Raw genomic sequence first — 27,296 nt, 5'->3', positions numbered from 1 at the left:
AGTGGGGAGGATTCAGATGAGGAAAATCCGACTTCTTGTAGTATAATACATCTGGATATGAGCATGGCATTATCTAGCCATTCCTTATACACTTTTGAGAAGATTATAGGGTCATTTTGGCACCAGAAGTGCTGTGCTCAATGGAATGTTGGCTTGGCTTTGGCAGGATTCTATTACCTTTCAGACACCCAACTATTCAGGCACTAACTGGCCTGAGTGTTACAGATGGGATGATTTCCAGCATTGTAACCTGGTAATTTGGACAGCCACACACAGACAGGGCATAGACCACCAGATCATCATAACTCAGAGATTCGTCCACAGATTTGGACAATGATTTGTCAAAGCTAGATGAGATACAGCATGTAGATTCTGAGAGAATGCAGAGGAGATGGGAGGCATTTTCAGCAGACTAATCATTTGTCTTGGTAATATAGACACACATTGTGTTGTAGTTTCTACCTTGAGAGCGACAAATATGGAAGATTGTCCTACCCCACTTTTTTATTTGCATAATCTGATTTGGCTCCATGGTGTGCATTTCACCAAGTGGATTCAATACAAATTTCTTTACTTGGAAAACAAAAGGTCGGACAGTTAAGAGTTCTGCAGCTGCCAACATCTTCTTGTTTCTCCTTGCAATATAGATCAGAAAGGCAGAAATTTTATATGACTGGAAAAATCACTGGAAATCAATTGGCTAAAGTTCACTGCTTGGTCTAACTTTGCAGGTTCATGATTTCTTTGGACATGGAGCCAGTTTTGGTTTGAAAGAGATGGAAATTGTTGATGGTCAGAGCCGAAAATTCTTATTTTATCATGATGCTAGGAATGATGGACTTTTGAGGCGAGATGAAGTAAGGATGCATAATTTGTTTTGTCTGAATTGATCCTTCAAATTCAAAATGTGAAAGTGAGAACCTTGTGGTAAACCTCAAATTCATTCTCTCAAAATTTTTCAGATCATAGGAACAAAGATTGTAGAGAACTACGCTAATCATGAAGCTCACTTAATATACCGCTGTGCATGTTATGGGCCTCTACTACCTCCACCAAGAGACGAATACAGTCCAAGATCAGGAAGTGAGAGGCATCTTGAGAGTGTCGCAGGAACTAATGCAGACGCATCTATTAGGGGAAGTATTTCAAGACCTGGTAGTGTAAGATTAGATGGAAGCAACAGACCCATAAGCCATGGGAGGGTGTCCGTTGATAGTCAGAGGCCAAGACCTCGATCTAGAATGATGTCACATTGGCAGGCAAGGTACCAATTCTCTTTGAAATTAATTATGTCCAGCTATGTGCAAGGATTTGTAAGTCTGCCCGATTTCTCCAACACTGCTATTTCAGAAGCAATTCACCAATTTGGAAGCTATATGTTACTATTGCAATTATTACTGTGTTCTTTGCAGCTCAAGCAACAGAAATAAAGTTTCAACTCCTGCCTCAGAGAAACAGGTGACTGAGAAAAAGCTTGCAATGGCAGTCCCTAAGAGAAGACCTATCTCTGAGAAACTGCTCCCTATACTCAAAATAACACAAAAGTAAGGATCAGCAACAGATAAATTCAATTCAAGGTTTAAACTGTCTAATGATAATGTTTGAAGTTTGAACATATAGTAAATCCCAGTGTCAGAGTTCACTCACAATAGAAGTCACCACTGTTCTTATGTTATCAAATTGTACAAGCAAGAAAGAGGGTTTGCATGTTGTAGTTGAGAAAAGATATGACCACAATCTGTGGACTAATAGACACATGCAATTTTTTGGCCCATAGGTATGAGAAAAGGACAGGAGCTTCTTCAAAAGATAATGTGGCTAAGCATGTATTCAAGCTGACTATTAATCAAATTAAAGTTGTGTATCATCGTGTGGATCGACATTTAACCATGAATTCACATGTGTACAACAAAGATGGATCTTTGACCTTGATCCAGGTCAAGTTTCTGTGCTTTTACTCTAAATGATGCATTTCATTATTTATCATTTGGTCAAATGCACAATAAATCAATCATTTTCACAGCAGCAAATCATTTTGACTTATATAAGAAAAGCTTCTATGCATCTTCTTTGTTTACCTTCCTTGGATATGCAGGGGAAAACATTCAAAATTAACTCTCTTTAGCCATCACTAGGTCAGGTTTGGACAGTTGATCAACTGAGTTTGATGATATAAAAGTGCACTCGAAAGATTGTTTATATTGTGAGATTATGCCAATGGCGTTGGAAGCAAGAAAACACAAAGCACGACTTTCACACAAATGAACAGTGATAAAGGACACAAGAACTTGACAGTGAATCATGAACAGAACTTGACAGTGAATCATGAACAGAACTTGACAGTGAATCATGAACAGAAAATGGAATCCATAAATGAAAGCATGAGAAGAGCTGTACAATACCACCTGGGTACCAATGCACAGTGTGACCAGAAGTGTAAACGGGGGCAAAAGAAACTGTAGTGTGCCAAGCAAGCAAATCCTGTCTAGGGAGAATATCAATTAACTCAATCAAGTCTAGCTGCCAATGAAGAAGCCCTTTCAAGTGGGCTATATGGCTCTGCACGCCCGATGAAGCATCAAAGCTGAATGCATTCCTCATAGTCCATATATGCCAACAACCCCAGAAGTGCAAGAAAGGAAACAGCACTTTCATATCCACCTGCACAGCGTCTGCAAACTTGGGATGTCCAAAGACCCAATCCTTTGGAAGCATCGGTAGGCCAACCACTCATAACCAAATGGTTGATAGGAGTGACCAAACCATCCTTGCGATAGGGCAAGGAACTGATGGTGGGAGGTTTCAACCAACACCTAACAAAATAAGGAGCAACCATTGGAAATCCTTCTCTTGAGGAGTGCCGAGGCAAGGGGAAGTGCACCAATCAACATTTGCCAAATGAAAAACCTTGGATCAGAAAGGCATTTTGTTAAGCCAACCTGTCATCACCATAGATTTCCACCACGCTTGGCCTTTCTAGAGACCCCAAGTAGTATTTCCTTTCTAGGCAAGCCAATCCTTATCAGAATAAGCAAATGATATATTTGATTCACAGAAGCACAACCCAAAAGGAGTCTACCATTAATCAACCAATCCTGCCAAGGGGGCTCCTAGTCCAAAGAGGAGAGAGGCAGCATGGCTTGTAAAGATGTGAAGATGGCATTCCACAAATTGCACTAGCCTCAAGGGACATGAAAGTAGCGTTGGGCCAATCTAAAGGACACAACACCCCCACTAACAAGTAGAAGAGCATTAACAACAATGACAAGTCCCAAGTGCACCATCCTATTCAACATCGTCCTTTGTTCCTCTTTGCCTTGCCAAGAGAGCAGCTTCGAAACTGCCAGCACTTCCGTTGTCAAGGAGTTAGCCACCTCTCCATCCAGAGGTGGGTGCCAAGAAGATTTAGCAAGATCAATCTCCAAGATGGGACCAAATGATTCAACTACATAGAAGACTTCCGATGGATAGACTGTTTGGCATTAAGCTCGTTCCACCATGAGGCAAGAATCCTGGTGTTCCCATGCTTAATACCCTGAGTCTCAAGGAAAAATTTGGCAATCAAGAACCAGGGTTTCCTAGCCTCACATAAGGTCTAGAACAATGACCAATGAAGAGCAATCATATGTGTCTCCAAATCTGGAACAGCCCCACCACCCATTCTTTCAGGAGGGTAAACATGGTGCCGAGAGATCCAAGAGATACCAAATACCCATCCAAGTGGAATCTTTTTTCCAAACAATAACCAAACTAGTTGGGTGATTTGCTATAAATGAGGCTTTGGCCAAGGGGGCAAGGGAAGGTAATATGAAATCATCGTTATCATGATTGTTTGTGCTATTGTTAATCTTATGTGAAAAGGCCAAGCTTGTGATTTCCAATACACAAACTTATCCATAATGCACAATGAGATCCAATCTATTAGTGCTTTGGGCGAAACCTGCAGTCCCAAAGGATAGCCCAAGTGCTTAAAAAAGAGCCTTTAAGCACCACTTTGCCTTGCAAGCCCAAGGCCTAGAGATCACCCTCAATGCAACTTATAAGGGCCAACTTAGATGCATTAATGTGTAGTCCTAAGGCAAGGGTGAACAAGTCCCATGTGGCCATCACTATTTGTATGTTATCCAGATTATCCTTAAGAAACATAAAGGTGTCGTCCACCAAGTACCCACCAAGTGTTCCTATGAAGGGAGAGAGACGAGACAGCATCATCAAAATGGGGTGAGTGGCCAAGGCAAAGAACAAAGGACTCAATGGGCAACCCTTCCTATCAGAACCCTTGACATGGAATATATGCTGATAGTATTAATTAGTGCAGACATTCTCAAACCAAAACCCATGCCTTGCATCAATTGACCCAAGAAAGGCCATTCCAAATACTTGAAGGCTTTTTCTAGGTCCAACTGAACAAGCACCATTTCTTTCTTCGTGTATCAAGCATAATATATTCCCATCTAGAATTCAAGATGTTGTGCAAAAAATTTTCCTTTGATAAATCCATATTGGACAAGTGAATAATATCCGAAAGATATTCATGCAATCTACTAGCTAGGACTTTGGTAGAGATCTTATATACAAAACCCATCAAGGAGCTTGGTTGCCAATGCTTCAAGGCTAAGGGGGATGGCACTTTAGGAATCAATTTAATCAGACCCTCCTTCCAAGAGGATGGCATGTGTCCAATTGTCCAAATCTGTTGGTATAAGGCTATCCAAGGTGCAGCTGAGTGAGTGGCATAGGTCTCAAAAAACTCATTGGTGATACCATCCCACCTTGGGCTCTAGTCTTTAAGCAAATGCAAGAGGACATCCATCACCTCAGCTTGTGTAACATCCATATCCAAAGTGTTGCGAATCTCTGATGTAACTTCATCTTTAACCAAATCACAAAATGATGAATGGGTTACACCGATTGCATGAGAAAAAAAGGACTACAAATCAAGCAAGTCCATGAAATAGGTTGTGCACATTTGCACAATTCCTCGCAGATCTGTGATCATTTCATAGTCAAAAGTGCTTAGACGAACCACATTCTCTGTAGCAAATGAGGCATGAAGGCTACAACAAAACCTATGCGATTGACAATTGTTATCTTGCAAACCCTCCGATAGTGCAACAAGTTTGGCCTGCTATTGGTCAAATCCGCACCTCATCGCATTAGCTCATGATTGAGACAGGTCGATGGAGCCATATTGCAACCAATGAGAGGATGTACCAGCTTTGTGGATGGGAGCCAAAGACGGAGGAGCACTACATTTGTAGATGTACTGTATACTATGATATCCAAGGCTGCTATCATTGCCTCTTTAAGGAGGGTTTGGACCACTAAGACGGGTGATGGACTATGATGTTTGGGCCTTTTCTTGCTAGAGCTCCAACGACGCAAAGCATTACTGTTACAGGATAGGAGGCGACCCCATCATCCTCCACCCCTCCAGAGAGCAGTTACAGACTACTTCAGCGTAGCTGAACCCCCAGCCGCGACCACCCCAAACACTATATTTCCTACTAATAGGCATTACCGAGATACAACATCAAGAGGCATCGCAATTGACAAAGCTACAACGCTACGCAGAGCACGACAACCTAGAGTACCTACATGGCAACATAGGCGTGTCTATATGTGCCACATTCGCATCATGCTAGCTCGGTACAGAGGCAGATTGGTGCGATGACTCAATCGGAGGTAGCTTGCAAAGTCTTGGTGGATTCCATAGACTGAGGGGAGATACCCTACACTCTTGATCTTTTTAAACTTAGGTCTTTTTTCCGAATTTTTCAGTTTTTTCGGTTTCCATACATCTCATTCCAATATACCATATAAACTTACACATTAATTTTATCTCTTCTTATCTAGTGAGAGATGATGATACCAGTTGTATTGGTTATGGTCTCATAGGCCACTCTAGCCTTTTAGAGACGTTAATAGATCTTTCTTTCTTTCTTTCTTTTCTCTCTCTTTTTTTCGTAATGGATATTATATTTATAAAGTACTAAAAAACAAAAGAGTTACAAAAGTCATGGCAAAGACGCAAAGGAAATTGCCATATGCCAGGGAAGTAAGTCCTCCCGAGGGAGTATGTCAAAGTGCTGAATGAGATCTATCTGCCAATGCAAGAGTCCTTTAAGCCTAGCAATATGTCCTTGAACATTAGAGGCTGAATCAAAAAGAAAAGCATTCCGAATGGTCCAATTGTGCCAACAGCCCCAGTATCGAAGAAAGTGAAACAAGATCTTCATATGCAACTGTGTCAGTGTCGGGTATTTGGGCCGCACAAAAACCCAATCAAAAGGGCTTAGCGAGAAGCCAACCATTGCTCGCCAAACTGCTGACAAGAGTGACCAGATTTTCTTAGTGAGAGGGCAAGAAATAAATCGATGATGGGCCGATTCCACACTAGTGGTGCAAAAGAAACAATTGCCGTTGGAGATTCGACGCTTGGAAAGGGCTGAACCAAGAGGAAGACCACCAATCATCACCCTCCAAAGAAAGACCTTGCATTTGAATGGTGTCTTGTTCAACCAGCCCTCCATCACAGTTAACTTCCACCATGACTGAGATTTATGCAATCGCCATACTGTATTAGCTTTAGTAGCCAGCCATTGATGATCTTTAATCAGAAGATGATACACCTGGTTAGCTGAGGCCTTTTCCAAATTCAGCCGGCCTGCAAGGTCCCAGTCCTACCAGGGACGATCCGAAGTAAGGGCAGAAAAGGGTTGTCTGCTCTGGAGCACCATCAAAAGCTGTCCCCATAAATCACGGTATCCACGAGGGATCCCGAAAAGCCTCCTGGCTGTACGAAACGATATCAACACATTGCGACTAGCAAGGGTGGCATCTGCAACTGAAGTCAAGCCCAAGCATGCCATACAGTTAAATTTTGGTCTGAGCTCATGTTTGCCTTCCCAAGAAAGTAATCACGAGACTGCCAACAATTCCAATTGAAAAGAGTTAGTAGCTAAGCAGTCCTCCTCAGGATGCCACTGAGCCTTCTGGAGAACCAATTTCCAGGAACATAGCAAATGAGCAAGCAGGGATAATGAAGGACTAGAAAACTGAGTGTCTGCATTAAGAACATGCCACCAAGAGCTCCGAATGTGGGTATTACCATGCACAAGCCCGTGATCCTCAAGAAAATAACGGGCTATAAAGACCCACGGGTGATGATCCAAGCACATGGCACGAAAAAGAGACCAACGAAGTGCCAACATATGGGTTTCCGCATCCAAAATAGCCCCACCACCCATGCGTTTGGGGGTACATGCATGCGACCAAGAAATCCATGAAATACCTGCATGCAAGGAGTCCTTCTTCCATAACATGAAACGAATGTACTGAGTAATAGCATTCAATGTAGTAGTAGTCCAAGGCAGCAATGGCAAGAAATATTTGAGCATTGGTAACAAAATTGTCTGAGCCACTTTGAGGCGAACATGGAAGGGCCACGCCTGTGACTTCCAATATAGAAATTTAGTTGCCAGTTTCTGTGAAATCCACTCTAGTAGTTGCTTTGGCCGAACATCAACACCCAAAGGGTACCCAAGATGCCTAACAATGGAACCACGGGGAACAACCATTCCCTGCCAGTCCAATGACTGCAAATCTGACTCCGTGCAACTGAGAATGGCTGATTTCAAAGCATTGATATGGAGACTAGAAGCTTGACCACAGAGAGTCCAAACATCTAATGCTTTGCGAAGATTATCCTTATCCACACGCAAAATCATAAAGCTGTCATCAGCCAATGATTAAGTAATAAAGTGCTGTCCAAAAGGAAGAGACAATCCAGCCAACTGATTAGAAGCTGCCATATGGGATAGCCACGTGGAATGTGCGAGGCGTTTGTTCTCACAATAAGGAACATGCCATGTGGAGTTTATTGCATGAGAATCAATGGGATGTCTTGTGCGTTGTTGAGCACAAGAGTCACAGTGAAGCAGGAAAAGTTGTGGATTGCCATGGATTTCGCTTGTTTTATGCAGGGACACATGCCATGCATTATTCGGGTGTGCTTGTGATTGTACATGAGAAATATCAGCCTGTTCTTATTAAAAATGATGTACATGGTCGTTTTGTGGTGATTGAAGTTTTATTTGAAGGAGAGATCTTATGGTTACTTGGGCTCTATGCTCCAAATGACCCCTTATCCCGCTGGGATCTTTGGAATACTTTGCAGACCTCCTTGTCACTTGGCAGACGGGGTTTTTTTATGGGGGATTTTAATATGTGTGTTGATCCTTCACAATCCACATCAAAGCATTCCGTAATGGACGCTCCAGAAAGCCGTGTGTGGAATGCGTTTGCTCTTGCCGTACTTAAGCAAGATCTCTAGTCATGGCTACACTCTTCACGTGTATAGTCTGCAAATACCATCTAGGTAACTGTCTAGCTTCCTGACTGTGTGCAAGCTCTTGCTGAATTTCAGTTTCAGCATTATGCTGAATATTCCGATCAGCCAATGGCTGAATTTCTGCACTTTCCATAGGAGCAGCTGGCTGAACATTAGGTTCATTTTCTGAAGCTCCAGCTGAATCACCAAAAGTAATGGGCAGCAGCCCTTCAAAAACATCACGGGCAGCCTGATATGTGTCCAAACCAGCCAAGGATAATTCTGATTTTTCATCAAAAACAACATCCCTGCTGACAAAAACCTTCTTTGTAACGGAATCATAGAGTCTGTAGCCTTTGCTCTCACTGCTATATCCCATAAAAATGCGCTTAACAGCCTTGTTGTCCAACTTTTTTCTAAGTACCTATGGAATATGGGCATAGGCAAGACACCCAAAGGTACGGAAGTGGCCAACAAAAGGTTTACGGCTGTTCCAAGCCTCAAAAGGTGTGATGGTCTTCAAGGCTTTGGTAGGGCATCTGTTCAAAATATGGCAAGCACACATGACTGCTTCCATCCAAAAACTATGAGGCAAGCTCTTTGCCTTCAGCATACATCTGGCCATCTCCATGAGTAACTGATTCTTCCTCTCTGCTACCCCATTCTGCTGTGGAGTATAGGCAGTAGTGTACTGATGGACTATGCCTTTCTACTTCAAAAAAGAATTCAGTATAGAGGACATGTATTCCCCCCCTCGGTCCGAACGGAGAGTCTTAATTTTGCATCCAGATTGATTTTCAACAAGTGCACTGAAAGCCAAAAATGCATCATACACTTCTGACTTCTTTTTCAAACAGTAGGCCCAGCAAAAACGTATAAAGTCATCAATGAATGTCACAAAATAGTAACAACCGCCCAATGACATTGTTTGCATAGGCCCACAAACATCTGAATGCACCAACTGCAATCTGGTTGTTGCTCTGAAAGCAACATCACGAGGAAATGAGAAACGATGCATTTTTCCCAAAATGCATCCCTCGCATAAGTGCTCAGGAGGTCTCTCCAAGAGAGGTAAGCCATCCAACATCTGAGTACGTTGCAAAAGCATCAAGCTGCCAAAGTTTACATGCCCCAAACGTGCATGCCATAACTCTGCCTGTATCATAGCAGGAGTAAGAGTGGATGTCAAGTATGCCGACTGATCTACTGAAAGAGCATCCAGCTCATATAAACCATGACACAAAGATCCTGTCAAGACCAAAGTCATGCGTTCTTTATCTCTAACCATGCAACGGTCATCATCAAATGTGACCTGCAAACCACAACGTGCCAAAGAAGAAATAGATAGCAAATTCTTCTTGATCCCAGGCACAAACAAAGCATCCTGCAAGCGGAGAATAGAGCCATCAATGGCTGTGAGCTGAATCTCCCCAATACCACGAACAGGGTATGATGCATTATTGGCACATTGTACAGATTTCCCAACGGGAGGTGCACTAACTGAAGCAAACAAATCTCTGCGAGATGTAATATGCCTAGAACCACCACTGTCAAAGAACCAAGTGTCAGCATCTTCTGTAGAGCCAAGTGCTCTATCATCCCAAGAGATGTCATAACTACAAGTGTAAAAACAATAGTCCCTGTCTACAACAAAGGACGCAGACTCACTAGCAGTGGGAGTAGTAGTAGAAACAGACATTCCTGACTCCTTCTTCTTCTCTTTGGCAATGCGCTTCTTGCACTCAGTGATATAGTGGCCTGGCTTCTTACAATAATGACATTTTCCCTTTTTAGCTTGCGCCCCCCCTTGTGTCTGATTCTGTGATGTGCCAGAAGTACCAGAACTCTGTGGAGCATTTTTTACCTTGTTGTTTTTGCCTTTTTGTCTTGCCACAAAAGCCTGCTCAAAGACTATAGCATCCACACCACTATTTTTCCTTGTTTACTCCTCCTTTAGAAGCAAACTAACCAGCTGAATAAAAGTCAGTGGGTGCTCGGCAATCCTCATGGTGAGGTTCAAGGCAATATGAAAAGACAAGTACGATGGAGGTAAGGAATTTAAGGTGGTGGATATCAACTGTGCATCCGAAAAGTACTCATCTACATTCATGAGCTGCTCCCGCAAGTCCTGAATCTTATTCAAGTGATCCTGCATAGAATCACCCTCATTCATCTTCAAAGTCTCTAACTCTTTCTTCAAGAAAGAGATTCGAGTCTCATTCTTTCCTGCAAACATATGCTCCAAAGTCAGCCATGCATCTCGTGAAGAAGATGCTGAACGAATGTGAGGGATGATGGACCGCTGAACTGCCAAAGCAATCAGCGACAAAGCCTGTGCATCTCGTGTATCCCAAGCTTTTTGAGCTGCAGTTCTTAGAGGACGTGGCTGAGTTGGAGCGGGTTGAGGTCCCCATTGTCCACGTGCCCCTTGAGGAGGAGTAATGGGAGCTACAACTCCCGGTCTAGTTTCCTCTCCACTGACATAATCCCATAAATTCTTAGCCACTAATACATTCTTCATCATGAATGACCATAGCGAATAATTGTTTCCATCCAATCTGTCTTCCTTGGATACATAGGTAAATACATCACCTCCCTGATTTGCCATGATGACAAATTTCCAAAGACAAATGAGCAATGTCAAAGCAGTAAGGGCTGGAAATCTGCAAATTTCCAAAAATTGCAGCAAGCACACTTCTGCAATTAACGTGCAAGGGTGTACTCTGTCAAGAACTGTCTTTAATACACGCTTCCCAAGGTGCAAACAATGCTTGGCAACACTGTAATGTCAAAATCCCCAAAATTTCTGCCAAAATTTCTGTCACAAATACCCCAGAATGTGCATTCAATGTGTCTCTGTGCCAAGGCAGAAAACTGGTGGCAGCGTGAACAGGCTGGCGAACATGGTGGCGGGCTGCTGCAGGTTCACGAGGCGGCGCGTGCAGGACAGGTGGCTCGTGCAGGCTAGTAGCGCGCGCAGGCAAAGAGTGGCGCGCGCTGGGCAGAGTTGGCGGCGCCTGCAGCTGACAGGTGGTGCGCTGGGCAGAAGAGGCGGCGCCTGCAAACTGGCGGGGTACGTGCCAAGAAAGGTAAAAGGTTTGATGCTGGTATGGCGGATACTGTGCCTAATGCTTCACAAGATTCCTTACGTACTTTTATGCGCAGGAAAGACATGTTGTCTTCAGAGCATACTACTCATGCTATGGTCTCTTCTCTTCCTCGCAATCAGCCTACTAGGAAAGTATATACGAATGGTCCGAAGGGCCCACCTGCTAAGTTGGCTTTTGATGCTAGAGGTAACGTGATTACCCCATGGGATCGTCGTTATCCCCGTTCCATTCCCAAGACAATGGATACACCGTCTACCTCTAAATCTGCTCGTCGGAACTCTTTTGCCGTGTTAGCTAATTTTCTAGATGAGGGAGTCCTTGACATTCTAGCAAAAAAGGTTAAATCGACGCAAGCTTTGCCTCGTTCCTGATTTTCTTCTTTGAAAACACATGAAGATTGTTGGGTATTTGACGCACGCCTCACTTACGCCTATGCTCATATGGGAGTGTCGGTGATCAGTAGGACACTGGGGCACTTTTTACTCTCAGTAGGAGAGGTTTTTTCCCCCCAGACTTATAATCTTATTTTTGTATGTGCTTATGTGCTTATGTTACACACTTATGGGCACTTACCGGTTCGGGTGTGAACACCCCCTACAACCCTAAGGTTTAAGGGTTGTACTTTGTACTTTCATTACACACTCTTTCAGTCTATTCTCTTGGGTGTCGTGCTTCACTCTGTCTCTCTCACTCTCACACTGTCTACTGCACTCTCAGCTGCACCTCGATCCTCCCACATCACATTTGGTATCAGAGCTCAGCAACCTGTCTACAGTCTGCAGCCCCCGACTGTACCTTCTGCCCTAGTGTCCAGCTCTGCCCTAGCCGCTAGCTCCCGACGCCAAGTCTGCAGTTGCCACCAGTCCTGGGCGCCGCCTCATATGTACCTGCACGCGCCACCTATACCTACGCGCCACCCGCCAATTGCAGGAGCCACCTCCTCTGCCCAGCGTGCACAATGACCTACAGAGATCTTTCGGACACGGAGCACTTCTCTTGTTGGAAAACCCCCAATGAACAGTCTCCACATGAACACTTTACCCTAATACGGAACCTTAGACTTCCAAAGCTAGATAAATCTTTCCCGCCACTTCTTTTTGCTATCCCTAAGATGCCATAACTTATTAACTTTCCCCGTGACCCATCTCTTAGCTTCCACCATCTCATGATATATTTGATTGGCTGACCTTTTCTCAAAATCATCAAGAAGCACAAACTTTCCAGTCACGCCATGGATCCAGTGGCTCTAATGCAGGCAAAGGAGAGAACCTCTGAAGACTGTCCTGTATGGATGACCAAATGTCACTATATCCACGAGGCACCCTAAAGTATTGACAAATACGCAAGACAGAGCCGCCCAAGAATAACACCATCACAGATTGTCTTCAACCCCAACCTAGCCATCCAATTAAACACGTCTTGCTGCAAATCTTTTTGTGGCCAATCCAACAACCTTGAGGAAGCCAGTACTTCTCCTTACAGTGAATTTTCCTCCTTACGAATATCCGAAGGACACCAAACTGCAAAATGAAGCATCTCCTGCCAGGAGGCAATCAAATGAGAAAGGAGAAATACTGGGAGACCTTAATAGGCCTCGTAGATTTAAGCGCATGCCACCAGGAAGCATGAATAACCGTGCTACCATGAGAGATGCTAGTCTTTTCTATGAAGAATTTGGCAATATCTAACCAAGGATGACACTGAATACATAGACTCTGCAAAAGGGATAGCCTCAAAGCAGCCATATGCAAATTAACATCCAACAAAGCTGCACCCCCCATCCTTCTGTGTGTGTGGTGTCAGGGGCACGTCTGCTTTCTTTATTGGTGCACAGGGGCTGATTGCATGTGCAATGGAAGAATGTCCAGTCCGCATGCTCTACTCATCAAAAATCTTCAGCCCAGGCGCAAATCCATCGTTTGTCTGAATATGGTACTGCCGTTACGTGCTTGTATAAGGACTCTTAGAGAGTGCGCTGAAGACTTCTCGGACACCAAATCTATTTCTGCCTAGGTGCATGAAAGCTGTCCACTACTACTCCCACACAGCCTACACGAGTACATCATCATTGGACCTCATCTTCTGTAGGTGTCCCTTTGGATAGAGCAGTGGCACTTAGCCAGTCTAGGCGCCCACGTCCACCCGGACGAAGGCCTAGACATCCACACCACAGACAAATTAAAGCCATCATTGAGCGCCACAGGAGACAGATGCCGAGACGCCTCAACCATGCAGAGATACACCTCCCTAGAGAACAGACATATCATTGATGGAGAGTTTTCCTTTCTCTACTCTCACTTTCAGATCACTGACATGTTTCCCTTTTATAGGACACTATTTCATTTCCTTTTCAGTCTTATAGGCATGTTTTTCATCTTTTTTCTCGTTCCAGATGAGAAACACACCATCATTGTATGTACTGCTTTGGTCTCATAGGCCACATTGGCCTTTTAGAGACGTTATTATACTCTCTCTCTCTCTCTCTCTCTCTCTCTCTCTCTCTCTCTCTCTCTCTCTCTTCAGACGGTTGGTACGCAAAAAGAAGCAGGAATACCTGAGCAGACTAGAAACAGAAATGTATTCCATGTTCTTGGGGCAAGACAGCAAGAGAGCATGGAAAAAGATGCACGAGAACCAGCCACCCCTACAAATTACTAGACCGGATGATTGGCATGGATATGCTTGCACACTCTATGATATTCCTGGCCAAGAGCCTATGCCACTCCCCTCAACCTCAAGACCAGCAAATTGCAGATTTTTCACAGAAAAAAAAAGTGAGGAATGCCATATGGAAACTGAAAAATGGAAGAGCCCAAGATCATGATGGTTTAGTGGCTGAACACTTCACGCATGCTTGTGATATTCTGGCACCAACACTGGCTCACATCTTTAATAGGGCAGTTTATGAGGGATTTCCAACCTGTTGGTCAAACCATATTATTGTGCCGCTCTTTAAGAGTGGAGACCCCGCGCTACCTAGTAACTACCGAACTATCATGATTGGACACATGCTGGCCAAGATATATGGCTCTATCGTGGAACAAGCATTGAGTGATTGGGCCGAGATGCATGGCCTGAGATCAAAAGGCTAGGCTGGCTTCAGGAGGGGATATACAACTCTAGACCATATCTTTACATTGAGGGAAATCATCGAAGAAGGCAAGGCATTCAAGAAAAAGATCTATTGCTATTTTGTGGACTTTCGCAAGGCCTTTGACACAATGCCACGTGCTAGACTCATGAGAAGAATGCAAAACATTGATGTGCTCGTAGAGATACAGTGGAGTATCTATGCCTTGTGTGAGACAGTGACAGGCAGAGTATGAACACCTGAGGGCATCTCAGATACAGTCAATAGCACCATTGGGGTGAAACAAGGCTGTCCACTTTCACCGACACTATTTGGGCTGTATATAGATGAAATTTCAGAATATGTGGATAAGACTGGTGGGGCCGGAGCCAGCCTAGCTGGAGTGCTGATACCATTACTGCTTTACGCCGATGATATTGTACTTACATGTGACTCACCTGAGGGACTAAATAGACACTTGGATGCATTATCAGCTTTTTACAAAGATAGAGATCTTAAGGTGAACCTTGGGAAAACTAAAGTTATGGTATTTAACACTTCAGCTGCTTGGGTGACAAGAGCTGAGCACAAGTTTACTTTTGATGGAGAGCCAGTGGAGATGGTTAGGCAGTATGTCTATTTGGGGGTCACATTGAAGGGACCACAGTTCTCTTGGAGAGAGACATCAGAGGCTCGTTTGGCAAAAGCATATGCAGCCTTAGGTGCATTGGAGAGGCGATGTGCTCACATACAATTTCATGAGCCGCGCACCAAACTGTGGCTTTTTGACACCCTGGTTACACCCACACTCCTATATGGGGCAGCTATTTGGGGTCCGAGTCTCTTTCACACGAGGAGACAGCCTTTGGGAGACCAAGATGGACCAGAGAAGGAATACTATGACGGATGGGAGCATATGGAAAGACCACTGGTCATGATGATCTCACGTATGATACGAGCGAAGAGCTCGACCCCACATGAGATTATCAGAGCTGAGTTGGGAGCATCACCCATGGTGGCTGAGGCCTTGGTCCAGGCAATGACTTTCATACATAGACTATGGGAGCTCCCCCAAGATAGATACCCACGGCTAGCCCTAGCCTCTTCTAGACAACTAGCAGCAAACGGTGACAGACACTGTTGGTATGCTCAAATGAGTACATGGATGAGTCTACATGGGCTGCAGATTGATAGACTACCCCCCTTTGACTATAGCCTGGATTGCCCTACACTTGACCTAAGCTGATCAGAGCTAAACCATGTGATCAGAGCAGACATACTGAAGTTAGATACGGAGAAGACCTGAATCCGAACCCCCTCCCCCCATGGCACGAGGATGACACACTACCAGACCCACTTCCTTCAGGTATCTGAGGATGGTTTCATCACCCGACCCAATTACATGGACACACAGCTGCCTCATGGACTACGCACAGTTATTGGTCAAATCCGCACCTCATCCCACCACCTGAGGATTGAGACAGGCAGATGGGAGGGTATACGGACAGAAGAACGCATATGCCCACTATGCGACAAAGAGCCAGAGACAGAGGAACACTACATCTGCCGATGCACTGTATATTATGACATACGAGGTAGATGCCACTGTCTGTTTCGAGAGGGTTTTGGACCCCTGAGACGGATCATGTAGTTTGAGGATCAGAGATGCTTGGGATTTTTCCTCTTGGAGCTCCAGAGGCACAGAGCAACGATTCTACGGAGTAGGAGGCCCCCACAGCTCGGCTCACATAGACAGAGAGCAGTCACTAACTTTTTCACTGATACACGACAGAGTATGGCAAATACCACTACTACTGCCACACAACCTATAGGAGTACATCATTGGACCTCATCTTCTGTACGTGTCCCTTTGGATAGAGCAGTGGCACTCAGCCGGTCTAGGCGCCCACGTTCACCCGGACGAAGGCCTAGACATCCACACCACAGACAAATTAAACCCATCATTGAGCGCCACAGGAGGCAGATGCCGAGACGCCTTAGCCATGCAGAGATACCCCTCCCCAGAGAACAGACATATCATTGATGGAGAGTTTTCCTTTCTTTACTCTCACCTTCAGATCACTGACATGTTTCCCTTCTATAGGACACTATTTCATTCTTTTTCAGTCTTATAGGCATGTTTTTCATCTTTTTCTCGTTCCAGATGAGAAACACACCATCATTGTATGTACTGCTTTGGTCTCATAGGCCACATTGGCCTTTTAGAGACGTTAATATACTCTCTCTCTCTCTCTCTCTCTCTCTCTCTCTCAATTGGGTGCACAGCGGCTGATTGCACGTGCAATAGAAGAATGTCCAGTCCGCATGCTCTGCTCATCAAAAATCTTTAGCCCAGGCGCATATCCGTCGTTTCTGTCTAAATATGGTGCTGCCGTTACGTGCCGGTATAAGGACGCTCAGAGAGTGCACTGAAGACTTCTCAGACACGAGATCTGTTTCTGCCTAGGTGCATGAAAGCTGTCCATGCAGAGGCAGGGCAGAGCTGTCCCTTCTCCCTATGCAGCGTCTGTTTACCAGGAGCAGATCAAGATGCCACACGAACCACAGGTCACAGAGCAATAGTACTCGTCGACGACTGAATTACAAGCATGCAGGCGCAGGGCTCACAAAATGCTGAAATGGACCCTGCGCAGGACAGACGGAAGGGCTCAAGCAGCGCACAAGGCATATTCGGATGCCCACAAGACAAGCAGAGCATGACGCCGACAATCGAATGCGTCCCCAGTTCTGCCATCTCTCTCTCTCTCTCTCTCTCTCTTTTTTTTCGTAAAAGGTAATTGTATTAATTACGAAGAAAGTACAAGATTACATGATTACACGAGTACAAGAGGCACGAGGGCCATAGGCCAACGTGCGGGAAATCCCCGGACTAGGGTACTAAAAAGTTACACCAATCATGGCAAGGACCCAGAGGCAATTGCCAAATGCCAGGAATACAAATCCTCCCGAGGGAGCAAGTCAGAGTGCCTGATGAGATCTAGCTGCCAATGCAAGAGCCCTTTAAGCCTTGCAATATGTCGCGGTACATTAGAAGCCGAATCAAAGAGAAAAGCATTTCGGGTGGTCCAAATGTGCCAGCATCCCCAGTATCTGAAAAAATGGAATAAGATCTTCATATGTAACGGTGGTGGTGTGGGATACTTCGGGCGCACAAAAACCCAATCGAAGGGAGTCAGTGAAGACCCCACCACCGCGTGCCAGATTCGTGACAAGAGTGACCAGATATTCTTGGCGAGCGGGCAAGAAAGAAAACGATGTCGGGCCGATTCCGCCGAAGTGGTGCAGAAGAAGCAAGTGCCATTCGAGATTCGACGCTTGGAAAGGGCCAAGGCAAGAGGAAGACCACCAATCATTACCCGCCACAGAAAGACCTTGCATTTGAAAGGTGTCTTGTTCTGCCATCCCTCCATCAGCGCTGCCTGCCACCATGACAGTGATTTCCGCAGGCCCCAAACAGCATTAACTTTCACGCCCAACCATTGGTAATCTTTAATGAGAAGATGATACACCTGATTAGTAGAGGCATTTTCCAGACTCAACCGGCCTGCAAGGTCCCAGTCCTGCCAAGGGCGATCCATAGCCAGGGCAGGAAAGGGTTGCCTACCCTGAAGTTCCGAGGAAAGCTTCCCCCACAAATCACGGTATCCGCGCGGGATCCTGAAAAGTCTCCTAGCAGTCTGAAATGATGCAAGGACATTGCGAGTGGCAAGGGTAGCATCCGCAATCGAAGTCACACCCAAACGGGCCATGCGGTTAAATCTTGGTCTGAGCTGATGTTTATCTTCCCATGAAAGTAATGTGGATACCGCCAACAATTCCAGCTGAAAAGAATTTGTCTGCACGCGGTCCCCTACAGGATGCCAACGGGCCTTTTGGAGCACCACTTTCCAAGAGCCGACCAAATGCACTAACAAAGAGGAAGAGGGACTGGAGAAACGAGCGTCAGCATTAAGGACATGCCACCATGAGGCTCGAAGCTGTGTGTTACCCTGGCGGAGGCCGCTGTCCTCAAGAAAATAACGGGCTATGATGGTCCACGGGTGATGATCCACACACATGGCACGAAACAGAGACCAACGAAGAGCCAGCATATGAGTTTCTGCATCCAAAATAGCTCCACCACCCATGCGCTTAGGGGTACATGCATGTGACCATGAAATCCAGGAAATGCCTGCCTGCAGTGAATCTTTCTTCCATAGCATGAAACGAATGGGATGAGTAAGAGCCTTCAAAGTACTGGGCGTCCATGGCAGTAATGGCAGGAAATACGTCAGCATTGGTAGCATAATTGTCTGAGCCACTTTGAGGCGGACATGGAACGGCCAGGCTTGCGACTTCCAATACATAAACTTCACGGCCAGTTTGCGTGAAATCCACTCCAGCAGGGCCTTTGGCCGTACATCCACCCCCAATGGGTATCCAAGATGCCTGACAATCGCGCCACGAGAAACCACCTGGCCCTGCCAGCCTAATGACTCTAAATCAGGCTCCGTGCAACTGAGAATGGCTGACTTGAAGGCATTGATGCGAAGACCAGAAGCTTGACCAAAGAGCGTCCAAACATCTAATGCCTTGCGAATGTTATCCCTGTCCGCCTGCAAAATCATAAAGGAGTCATCAGCCAAGGATTGGCTAATGAAGTGCTGCCCCAAAGGAAGAGATAACCCTGCCAGCTGGGCAGAAGCCGCCATGGAGGATAACATTGAAAGGACCGGGTGAGTTGCCAAGGCAAAGAAGAGAGGACTCAAAGGGCAGCCTTGTCTGAGCGAGCGTGCAAGGAGAAATGGCTCGGTGACCCCACCATTAAGCATAACTCTTGAAGAAGCCTCAGTACTAATGGTGTAGATCAATCGGGACATGCGGATCCCAAAGCCCATAGCAGACATAAGCTCTGCAAGGAAAGACCAATCCACACAGTCAAACGCCTTTTCCAGGTCCAGTTGAATCAAGACCACTTGCTGATTGGAGTGCCTCGCATAATCAATAGCCATTTGCACATTCAAGATATTGTGCAAAATGTTGCGTCCCTTAATGAAACCATATTGGAGGGGGTGCACAAGAGCTGGAAGGTGCTTGTGAAGCCGATTTGCCAGCACTTTGGAAAAGATTTTATACATCACGCCCATCAACGAAATTGGTCTCCAGTGTTGCAGCTTTGACGGCGAAGGGACCTTGGGGATCAGTTTGATGAGGCCTTCTTTCCATGAAGAAGGCATGACCCCTGTTTCCCAAACCTGCTGGAACATGACCACCAAAGGCTTTACCAACTGCGTGGCTGAGTGCTCAAAAAATTCATTAGTGAGACCATCCCAACCAGGACTTTTATCCTTAGGCAGGTGCAACAACACATCCATAACCTCATCTTCGCAAATATCCGCCTCCAAAGAGGCTTGCATATCAAGCGGAACCTGCTGGTGGACCAGCTGATAGAAGACCGAGCGGGCATGCGTAACCTGGCTAGACAGCAAGGATGAAGAACCAAAAAGATCCATAAAATAATTTCTGCACATATTGATAATGGTCTGCGGATCAGTGACCATGCGACCTTCCGAGTCCTGAAGTCGAGTCATATTTTCGCGAGCCGGAGAAGCATGCAAGGCGCGAAAGAACTTATGAGACTGGCAGGCATTATCTTGCAATGTGTCAGTCAAGTTATGCAGCTTGGCCTGCTGATAAGATTTCAAGCTAAAGACTTGAATAAGATGGGCCAAACGCCGCTCCAGTGACAGCAGAAAATCATCATCTGGGGAATCCAGGAGCAAGGAACGGACCAAGGCCAATAAGTCCTCTGCTGCAAGTCGACGGCGGCGACAAAGAGAGGCAGTGTGAATCCCATACTGCCGAGCAACCCGCTGCACATTAGAGAGCAGGCGTGCAAACGAAGCCAAGCCCTCAGAGGCGAAGTCCAATAAGAACCTCTCAATCAGTTGCTGCATATAATCCTGAAAAATTGGATGCTTCAAATAAGAGGAGTTGAAGCGTAAAGGGAGCTTATCCAGGAACTGCATAAAAGGTGCAACAGATTGTGCCCGCATCTCAAGCTGGAGGGGAAAATGATCCGACAACGCATATTGCTGCAAGACCTTCATCTCCAGCATCTCGGGAAGAAAATCATCCCCCTGCATGATATACATTCTGTCCAATCGCGACCAAGTGGTTGCATATTGCGCAGAATGAAAAGTAAAACCTGAAACAGAAGGGTGAAGCCACGACCAAAGATCTTGCTTAAGTATGTGCAAAGCAAAGGAGTTCCACACCCGGCTTTCTGGCGTGTCCATTACCGAATGCCCTGAGGTGGACTGCGAAGAGTCAACACACATATTGAAATCTCCCATCAAAAACCCTCTGCGGCCAAGTGCCATGGAGCCCTGCAAAGTCAACCATAGATCCCGTCGGGATGTGGGATCATTGGGAGCATAAAGTCCCAGCAGCCATAAAATCTCACCTTCAAATAGAACCTCGATTACCAGAAAGTGGCCGTGCACATCATTTTTAACAAGAACAGGCTGGTATTTCTCATGAACAATCATCAGCACGCCCGAATAATGCTTAGCATGTGTCCCTGCATAAAACAGACGAAATCCACGACAATCCACAACCTTTCCTGCCTCACCATGACTTTTGTGCTCCACTGCACATAATACATCCCACTGATTTTCATGCAAGACAGACCACATGGTATGCTGCTTATGGCGAGAGCAAATGCCTCGCACGTTCCACGTGGCAATCTTCATATATTTTCAAACAAAGGAAGTCAGGAACGAGGCGCCTGTTGCCTCGATTGCATCTTTTCCGCGAGGGCATCCAGGACACCCTCATCCAGAAAATCAGCCAATACTGCAAATGAATTCGGGCGACCTGCTTTAGAGGTAGAAGGGAAATCCACTACCTTGGGAGCAGGGCGGGGATAACGCCTATCCCAAGGAGTAATCACGTTGCCCTTCGCATCAAACGCCAGCTTAGCAGGTGGGCCCTTGGGGCCCTCGGAATAGACTTTCCTTGAAGACGGATTGCGGGGGGCTGACGGGGCCATGGTACGCACAACCTGCTGTGGGGTGATCATGTCTTTCCTGCACGTGTACGTGCGCACGGAATCCGGGGAAACATGAGGCCCAGGATCTGCCAGGCCTGCGTCCAACTTTTTACCTTTTTTTTGTCGTGCCTCAATCCAATCAGAGCTAGGAGAATCCAAAGCTCGGACCTGTTGTTTACCTTTTTCCATGACAGTAGGGGGCTGAAGGGTCTCCTGTGTCTGGGCATCAAGCACCATGTCATCCTTGGGCTGCACAACCTGCGCCTCCTCAGAAGACAGTTGCCGTTCCGGGCATTCAGCTACAAAATGCCCTAATTTACCACATGAAAAGCAGTGTCCGGCAAAATTGCCCCATTTCAGGCGAAAATGCAAAGGATGCATGCCAGCGCAATTGAGGCGAAGCCACGCAGGCCGTTTCCTGGCCGTATCCCATAACATGCATAGACGGTTTCGGTTCATAGCCCTGAGGCTGGGGGGAACCAGCACTGTGCCCACAACCGCCATCGCGTCTTTCAACAATGGCCAATATACCGCTGGACAATTTTCCACTTCCACCCACACCGGGCATTCGCGTTGAAGCAGACGCTGGAAGTCAGCCATAGGGCGCCATGGTACCACATGGACCAAGCGGCGGTCAAAGAATAGTGGCAACTTGGACAGTAGCTCAGCTCGATGCGATTCACATTTCAACAGCACCTCATAAAAGCCGCGAGGGCCAAGGAAGATCTCCTCAACATACTCCCCTTGCAATAAGTGGTGCATCCACTGGCGAATATGTGAGAGCACTGGGATCCTGCCGGTGAAAAAAAGTATAACTGCACGGTCATAGAACACCGAGAAGGACCGCAAGACTGATTTTGGGTCCACTGTCGCTTCCAGCACATCATCCGCAGCCGCAGCAGAGAAAGTTTCATTATTATGCTGGACATAATCGCCAAGCAGAGTATTGGCAAAGTCCAGTAAATGCTCCCAATCTATTTCCTGCGAATCCACAGGTTCGGAGGCAACCTGCGCATATGAACGGTCCTGAGGACCCATTGGCTCGTCTGAAGTGTGCTTAGAGCGTTTGCCTGCCGGCGGCAGTTCAGAACCCGGAGGCGGCTCCTCCGTGCATGGCACCATATCCTCCGGCTCCTCGGTATCGGAATCAGGGCCAAGGGCTGCCACCGTCCGGTCGAGAAAATCCATATCCAGGCCAGCCATACCGCTGTCTTCTCTCTTTCGCTCGCTCCCTCACTGCAGCAGCAGGATGCACTGCCTATAGTCTCTGCTCTTCAATAATCTGCTGCCTCCTCAGCACAGATCTGTCCTTGTAAAATGTCTATCTGCCTGTCCCTTCCTCTCTCTCTCTCTCTCTCGCTCTCTGTCTCTCTCTCTTGCTCGCTCCGCAAGTCCCGCAGACCGGCACAATCAGGGAACCGCCTGGCTGCAGCAACAGGATTGCAACGGGGCACCTGTGCAGAACAGGACAGACGCGCGCCGGTGAACCCCTGACGAATAGGGCGTGTGAAGGCAGGCGAGCAGCTGTGAAGTGCGGGTGTCGTCGGCGGGTGGGACTTCAGGCAGGTCGTCAGGCGGCGCGCAGGTCGTCAGGCGGCGCGCAGGCAGGTCGTCAAGCAGGTCGTCAGGCAGGTCGTCAAGTCGTCGCGCGGGCAGTCAGGCGTCAGGCGGCAGTCAGGCGTCAGACGACAGGACGGGGCGCACCGACGGCAGCATCCCGACCTTTTTCACGACGAGCTCCTCTTCTCTCTCTCTCTCTCTCTCTCTCTCTCTCTCTCTCTCTCTCTCTCTCTCTCTCTCTCTCTCTCTCTTCTTTTTTTTCGTAATGGATGTTATATTTATAAAGTACTAAACGACAAAAGAGTTACAAAAATCATGGCAAAGACGGAGAGGAAATTGTCATATGCCCGGGAAGCAAGTCCTCCCGAGGGAGTAAGTCAAAGTGCTGAATGAGATCTATCTGCCAGTGCAAGAGACCTTTAAGCCTAGCAATATGTCCCTGAACATTAGAGGCTGAATCAAAAAGAAAAGCATTCCGAATGGTCCACTTGTGCCAACAGCCCCAGTATCTGAGAAAGTGAAACAAGATCTTCATATGCGACTGTGCCCGTGTGGGGTATTTGGGCCACACAAAAACCCAATCAAAAGGGCTTAGCGAGAAACCAACCACTCCTCGCCAAACCGCTGACAAGAATGACCAGATTTTCTTAGCGAGAGGACAAGAAATAAATCGATGACGGGCCGATTCCACACTAGTGGTGCAAAAGAAACAATTGCTATTGGAGATTCAACGCTTGGAAAGTGTTGAAGCAAGAGGAAGACCACCAATCATCATCCTCCAAAGAAAGACCTTGCATTTGAAAGGTGTCTTGTTCAACCAGCTCTCCATCACAATTACCTTCCACCATGACTGAGATTTACGCAATCCCCATACAGTATTAGCTTTAGTAACCAGCCATTGATGATCTTTAATCAGAAGATGATACACCTGGTTAGCTGAGGCCTTTTCCAAATTCAGCCGGCCTGCAAGGTCCCAGTCTTGCCAGGGACAATTCGAAGCAAGGGCAAGAAAGGGTTGTCTGCTCTGGAGCACCATCAAAAGCTGTCCCCATAAATCACAGTATCCACAAGGGATCCTGAAAAGCCTCTTGGCTGTACGAAACGATATCAACACATTGCGACTGGGTGGCATTTGCAACTGAAGTCAAGCCCAAGCATGCCATGCAGTTAAATTTTAGTCTGAGCTCATGTTTGCCTTCCCAAGAAAGTAATCGGGAGGCTGCCAACAATTCCAGTTGAAAAGAGTTAGTAGCTAAGCGGTCCTCCGTTGGATGCCACTGAGCCTTTTGGAGAACCAATTTCCAAGAACATAGCAAATGAGCAAGCAGGGATGATGAAGGACTAGAAAACCGAGAGTCTGCATTAAGAACATGCCACCAAGAGCTCCGAATTTGGGAATTACCATACACAAGCCCGTTATTCTCAAGAAAATAACGGGCTATAAAGACCCACGGGTGATGATCCAAGCACATGGCACGAAAAAGAGACCAACGGAGTGCCAGCATATGAGTTTCCGCATCTAAAATAGCCCCACCACCCATGCGTTTGGGGATACATTCATCCGACCAAGAAATCCATGAAATGCCTGCATGCAAGGAGTCCTTCCATAACATGAAACGAATGTACTGAGTAAGAGCATTCAATGTAGTAGTAGTCCAAGGCAACAATGGCAAGAAATATGTGAGCATTGGCAACAAAATTGTCTGAGCCACTTTGAGGCGAACATGGAAGGGCCAAGCCTGTGACTTCCAATACATAAACTTAGCTGCGAGTTTCTGTGAAATCCACTCCAATAATTACTTTGGCCGAACATCAACACCCAAAGGGTACCTAAGATACCTGACAATGGAACCACGGGGAACAACCATTCCCTACCAGTCCAATGACTGCAAATCTAACTCCGTGCAACTGAGAATGGCTGATTTCAAAGCATTGATATGAAGACCAGAAGCATGACCAAAGAGAGTCCAAACATCTAATGCTTTGCGAGGATTATCCTTGTCTGCACGCAAAATCATAAAGCTGTCATCAGCCAAGGATTGACTAATGAAGTGCTATCCAAAAGGAAGAGACAATCTAGCCAACTGAGTAGAAGCTGCTATATGAGATAACATCGAAAGAACCAGATGAGTCGCGAGGGCAAAAAAGAGAGGAGTCAAAGGGCAACCCTGTCTCACAGAGCGTGCAAGGACAAATGGCTCGATAACACCAACATTCAGCATAACTCGCGAAGAAGCCGCAACACTAATGGTGTAGATGAGACGAGACATCCGAGTACCAAAGCCCATAGTAGACATAAGTTCTGCAATGAAAGACCAGTCTAGGTAATCAAAAGCCTTTTCCAGGTCCAATTGAATCAATACCACCTCCTGATTAAAGTGCCTTGCATAGTCAATAGCCATTTGCACATTTAAGACATTATGTAGAATGTTTCGGCCCTTAATGAAACCATATTGAAGAGGATGCACAATGGCAGGAAGATGCTTATGGAGCCGATTCACCATCACTTTGGAAAAGATTTTATACATAGAACCCATCAAAGAAATTGGTCGCCAATGTTTCAACATAGACGGCAAAGGAACTTTTGAAAGCAGTTTGATAAGTCCTTCTTTCCATGAGGAAGGCATGAACCCCGTTTCCCAAATCTACTGAAACATAGCCGTCAATGGTTTCACCAATCGGATAGCAAAAACCTCAAAGAATTCATTGGTGAGACCATCCCAACCGGAACTTTTATCCTTGGGCAAGTGTAACAAAACATCCATAACCTCCGCCTCACGAATATATGTCTCTAAAGTAGTTTGCATATCATGTGGAACTTGATTGTGGACCAAATCATAGAAAACTGAGCGGGCATAAGTAATTTGGTCAGAAGGTGAAGGAGTAGAACCTAGAAGGTCTAGAAAGTAATTCCTACACATATTCACAATAGTCTGAGGATCAATGACCATTTGATTTGACCTTCTGCATCCTGGAGTCTAGTCATATGCTCTCGAGCAGGAGATGCATGGAGAGCTCGAAAGAACTTATGAGTCTGACAAGCACTATCTTGGAAATTCTCAGTCAAATTTTGCAATTTGGCCTGTTGATAAGATTTCAATTGAAACTTTTTAATAAGATCAGCCAAACGCATAGCCAATGGCAGCAAAAATACATCATCTGAAGTCTCCACCAGTAGAGAACGAACCAAAGCCAGTAATTCCTCCGTTGCTTGTCGACGCCACCAACAAAGAGAGGCATGATGGATCCCATAGTGCCGAACAACCCGCTGCACATTAGAGAGTAATCGATCAAAAGAAACATTGCCCTCAGAGAAGAAGTCCAATAAAAATCTATCAATCAATTGGTGCATATAACCCTGAAAGATTGAATGCTTCAAATAAGACAAGTTGAAACGCAAAGGGAGTCTATCCAGAAATTGCTTTAAAGGTGCAATGGGATGTACAAGCATCTCAAGCTGTAGAGGAAAATGGTCCGATAAGGCGCAGTATCCGCCATACCAGCATCAAACCTTTTACCTTTCTTGGCACGTACATCTACCCAATCATTGTCACGGGAATCCAAACCCGAAACATGTTGTTTGCCTTTATCCAAAACTTTAGGTGGCTGGGTCGCATCCTGCAACGGAGCATCAAGCACCACATCTTCCATGGGAGGCAAAACATGCTCAGCATCTAAAGTCGGTTGCTTCGCTAGACATTCGGCCATAAAATGCCCCAATTTTCCACACGAAAAACAATGCCCTGCAAAGTTACCCCATTTTAAACGAAAGTGCAAAGGATGCATGCCAGAGCAATTAAGATGTAACCAAGCAGGCCTTTTCCGAGCAATGTCCCATAACATACACAAACGGTTACGATTCGTGGCCCTTAGGCTCACGGGAACCAAAACTGTTTCCACAACGGCCATGGCATCCTTTAACAGTGGCCAATAGACAGCCGGACAGTTTTCCAATTCAACCCACACCAGGCATTCGCGTTGAGCTAAAAATCCGCCATTGGGCACCATGGCACAACATGGACCAAATGGCGATCAAAGAACACTGGCAGTTTAGTCAGCAGATCGGCACGATGCTTCTCGGATTTCAACAGCACCTCATAAAAGCCTCGGGGCCCAACAAAAATCTCAACACACTCCCCTTGTAGTAGACTTTGCAACCACTGGCGAATA

The 27,296-nt window shown here is 46.0% G+C and overlaps 1 protein-coding gene across 5 annotated transcripts in view; it reads left to right on the top strand.

The window, feature by feature from the left end:
* LOC148010708 (dynein regulatory complex subunit 7-like) overlaps window positions 1-27,296 on the top strand; it is a 358,764-nt gene that overhangs the window by 292,407 nt on the left and 39,061 nt on the right. For all 5 annotated transcript variants that reach the window (XM_087671014.1, XM_087671012.1, XM_087671015.1 and 2 more), the window contains 4 exons: window positions 732-857; window positions 963-1,264; window positions 1,413-1,544; window positions 1,778-1,937. In XM_087671014.1, the coding sequence (XP_087527140.1) occupies window positions 732-857; window positions 963-1,264; window positions 1,413-1,544; window positions 1,778-1,937 (720 nt within the window). The remainder of the gene's footprint in view (window positions 1-731; window positions 858-962; window positions 1,265-1,412; window positions 1,545-1,777; window positions 1,938-27,296) is intronic.

The sequence above is a fragment of the Lygodium microphyllum genome, chromosome 29 (assembly GCF_053477565.2).
Source record: "Lygodium microphyllum isolate KBCC chromosome 29, Lygodium_microphyllum_v1.1.10, whole genome shotgun sequence".
NCBI classification, from domain to species: Eukaryota; Viridiplantae; Streptophyta; class Polypodiopsida; order Schizaeales; family Lygodiaceae; genus Lygodium; species Lygodium microphyllum.
The sequence above is the reverse complement of the archived record's forward strand: the minus strand, read 5'-3'. Positions and strand labels throughout refer to the sequence as shown.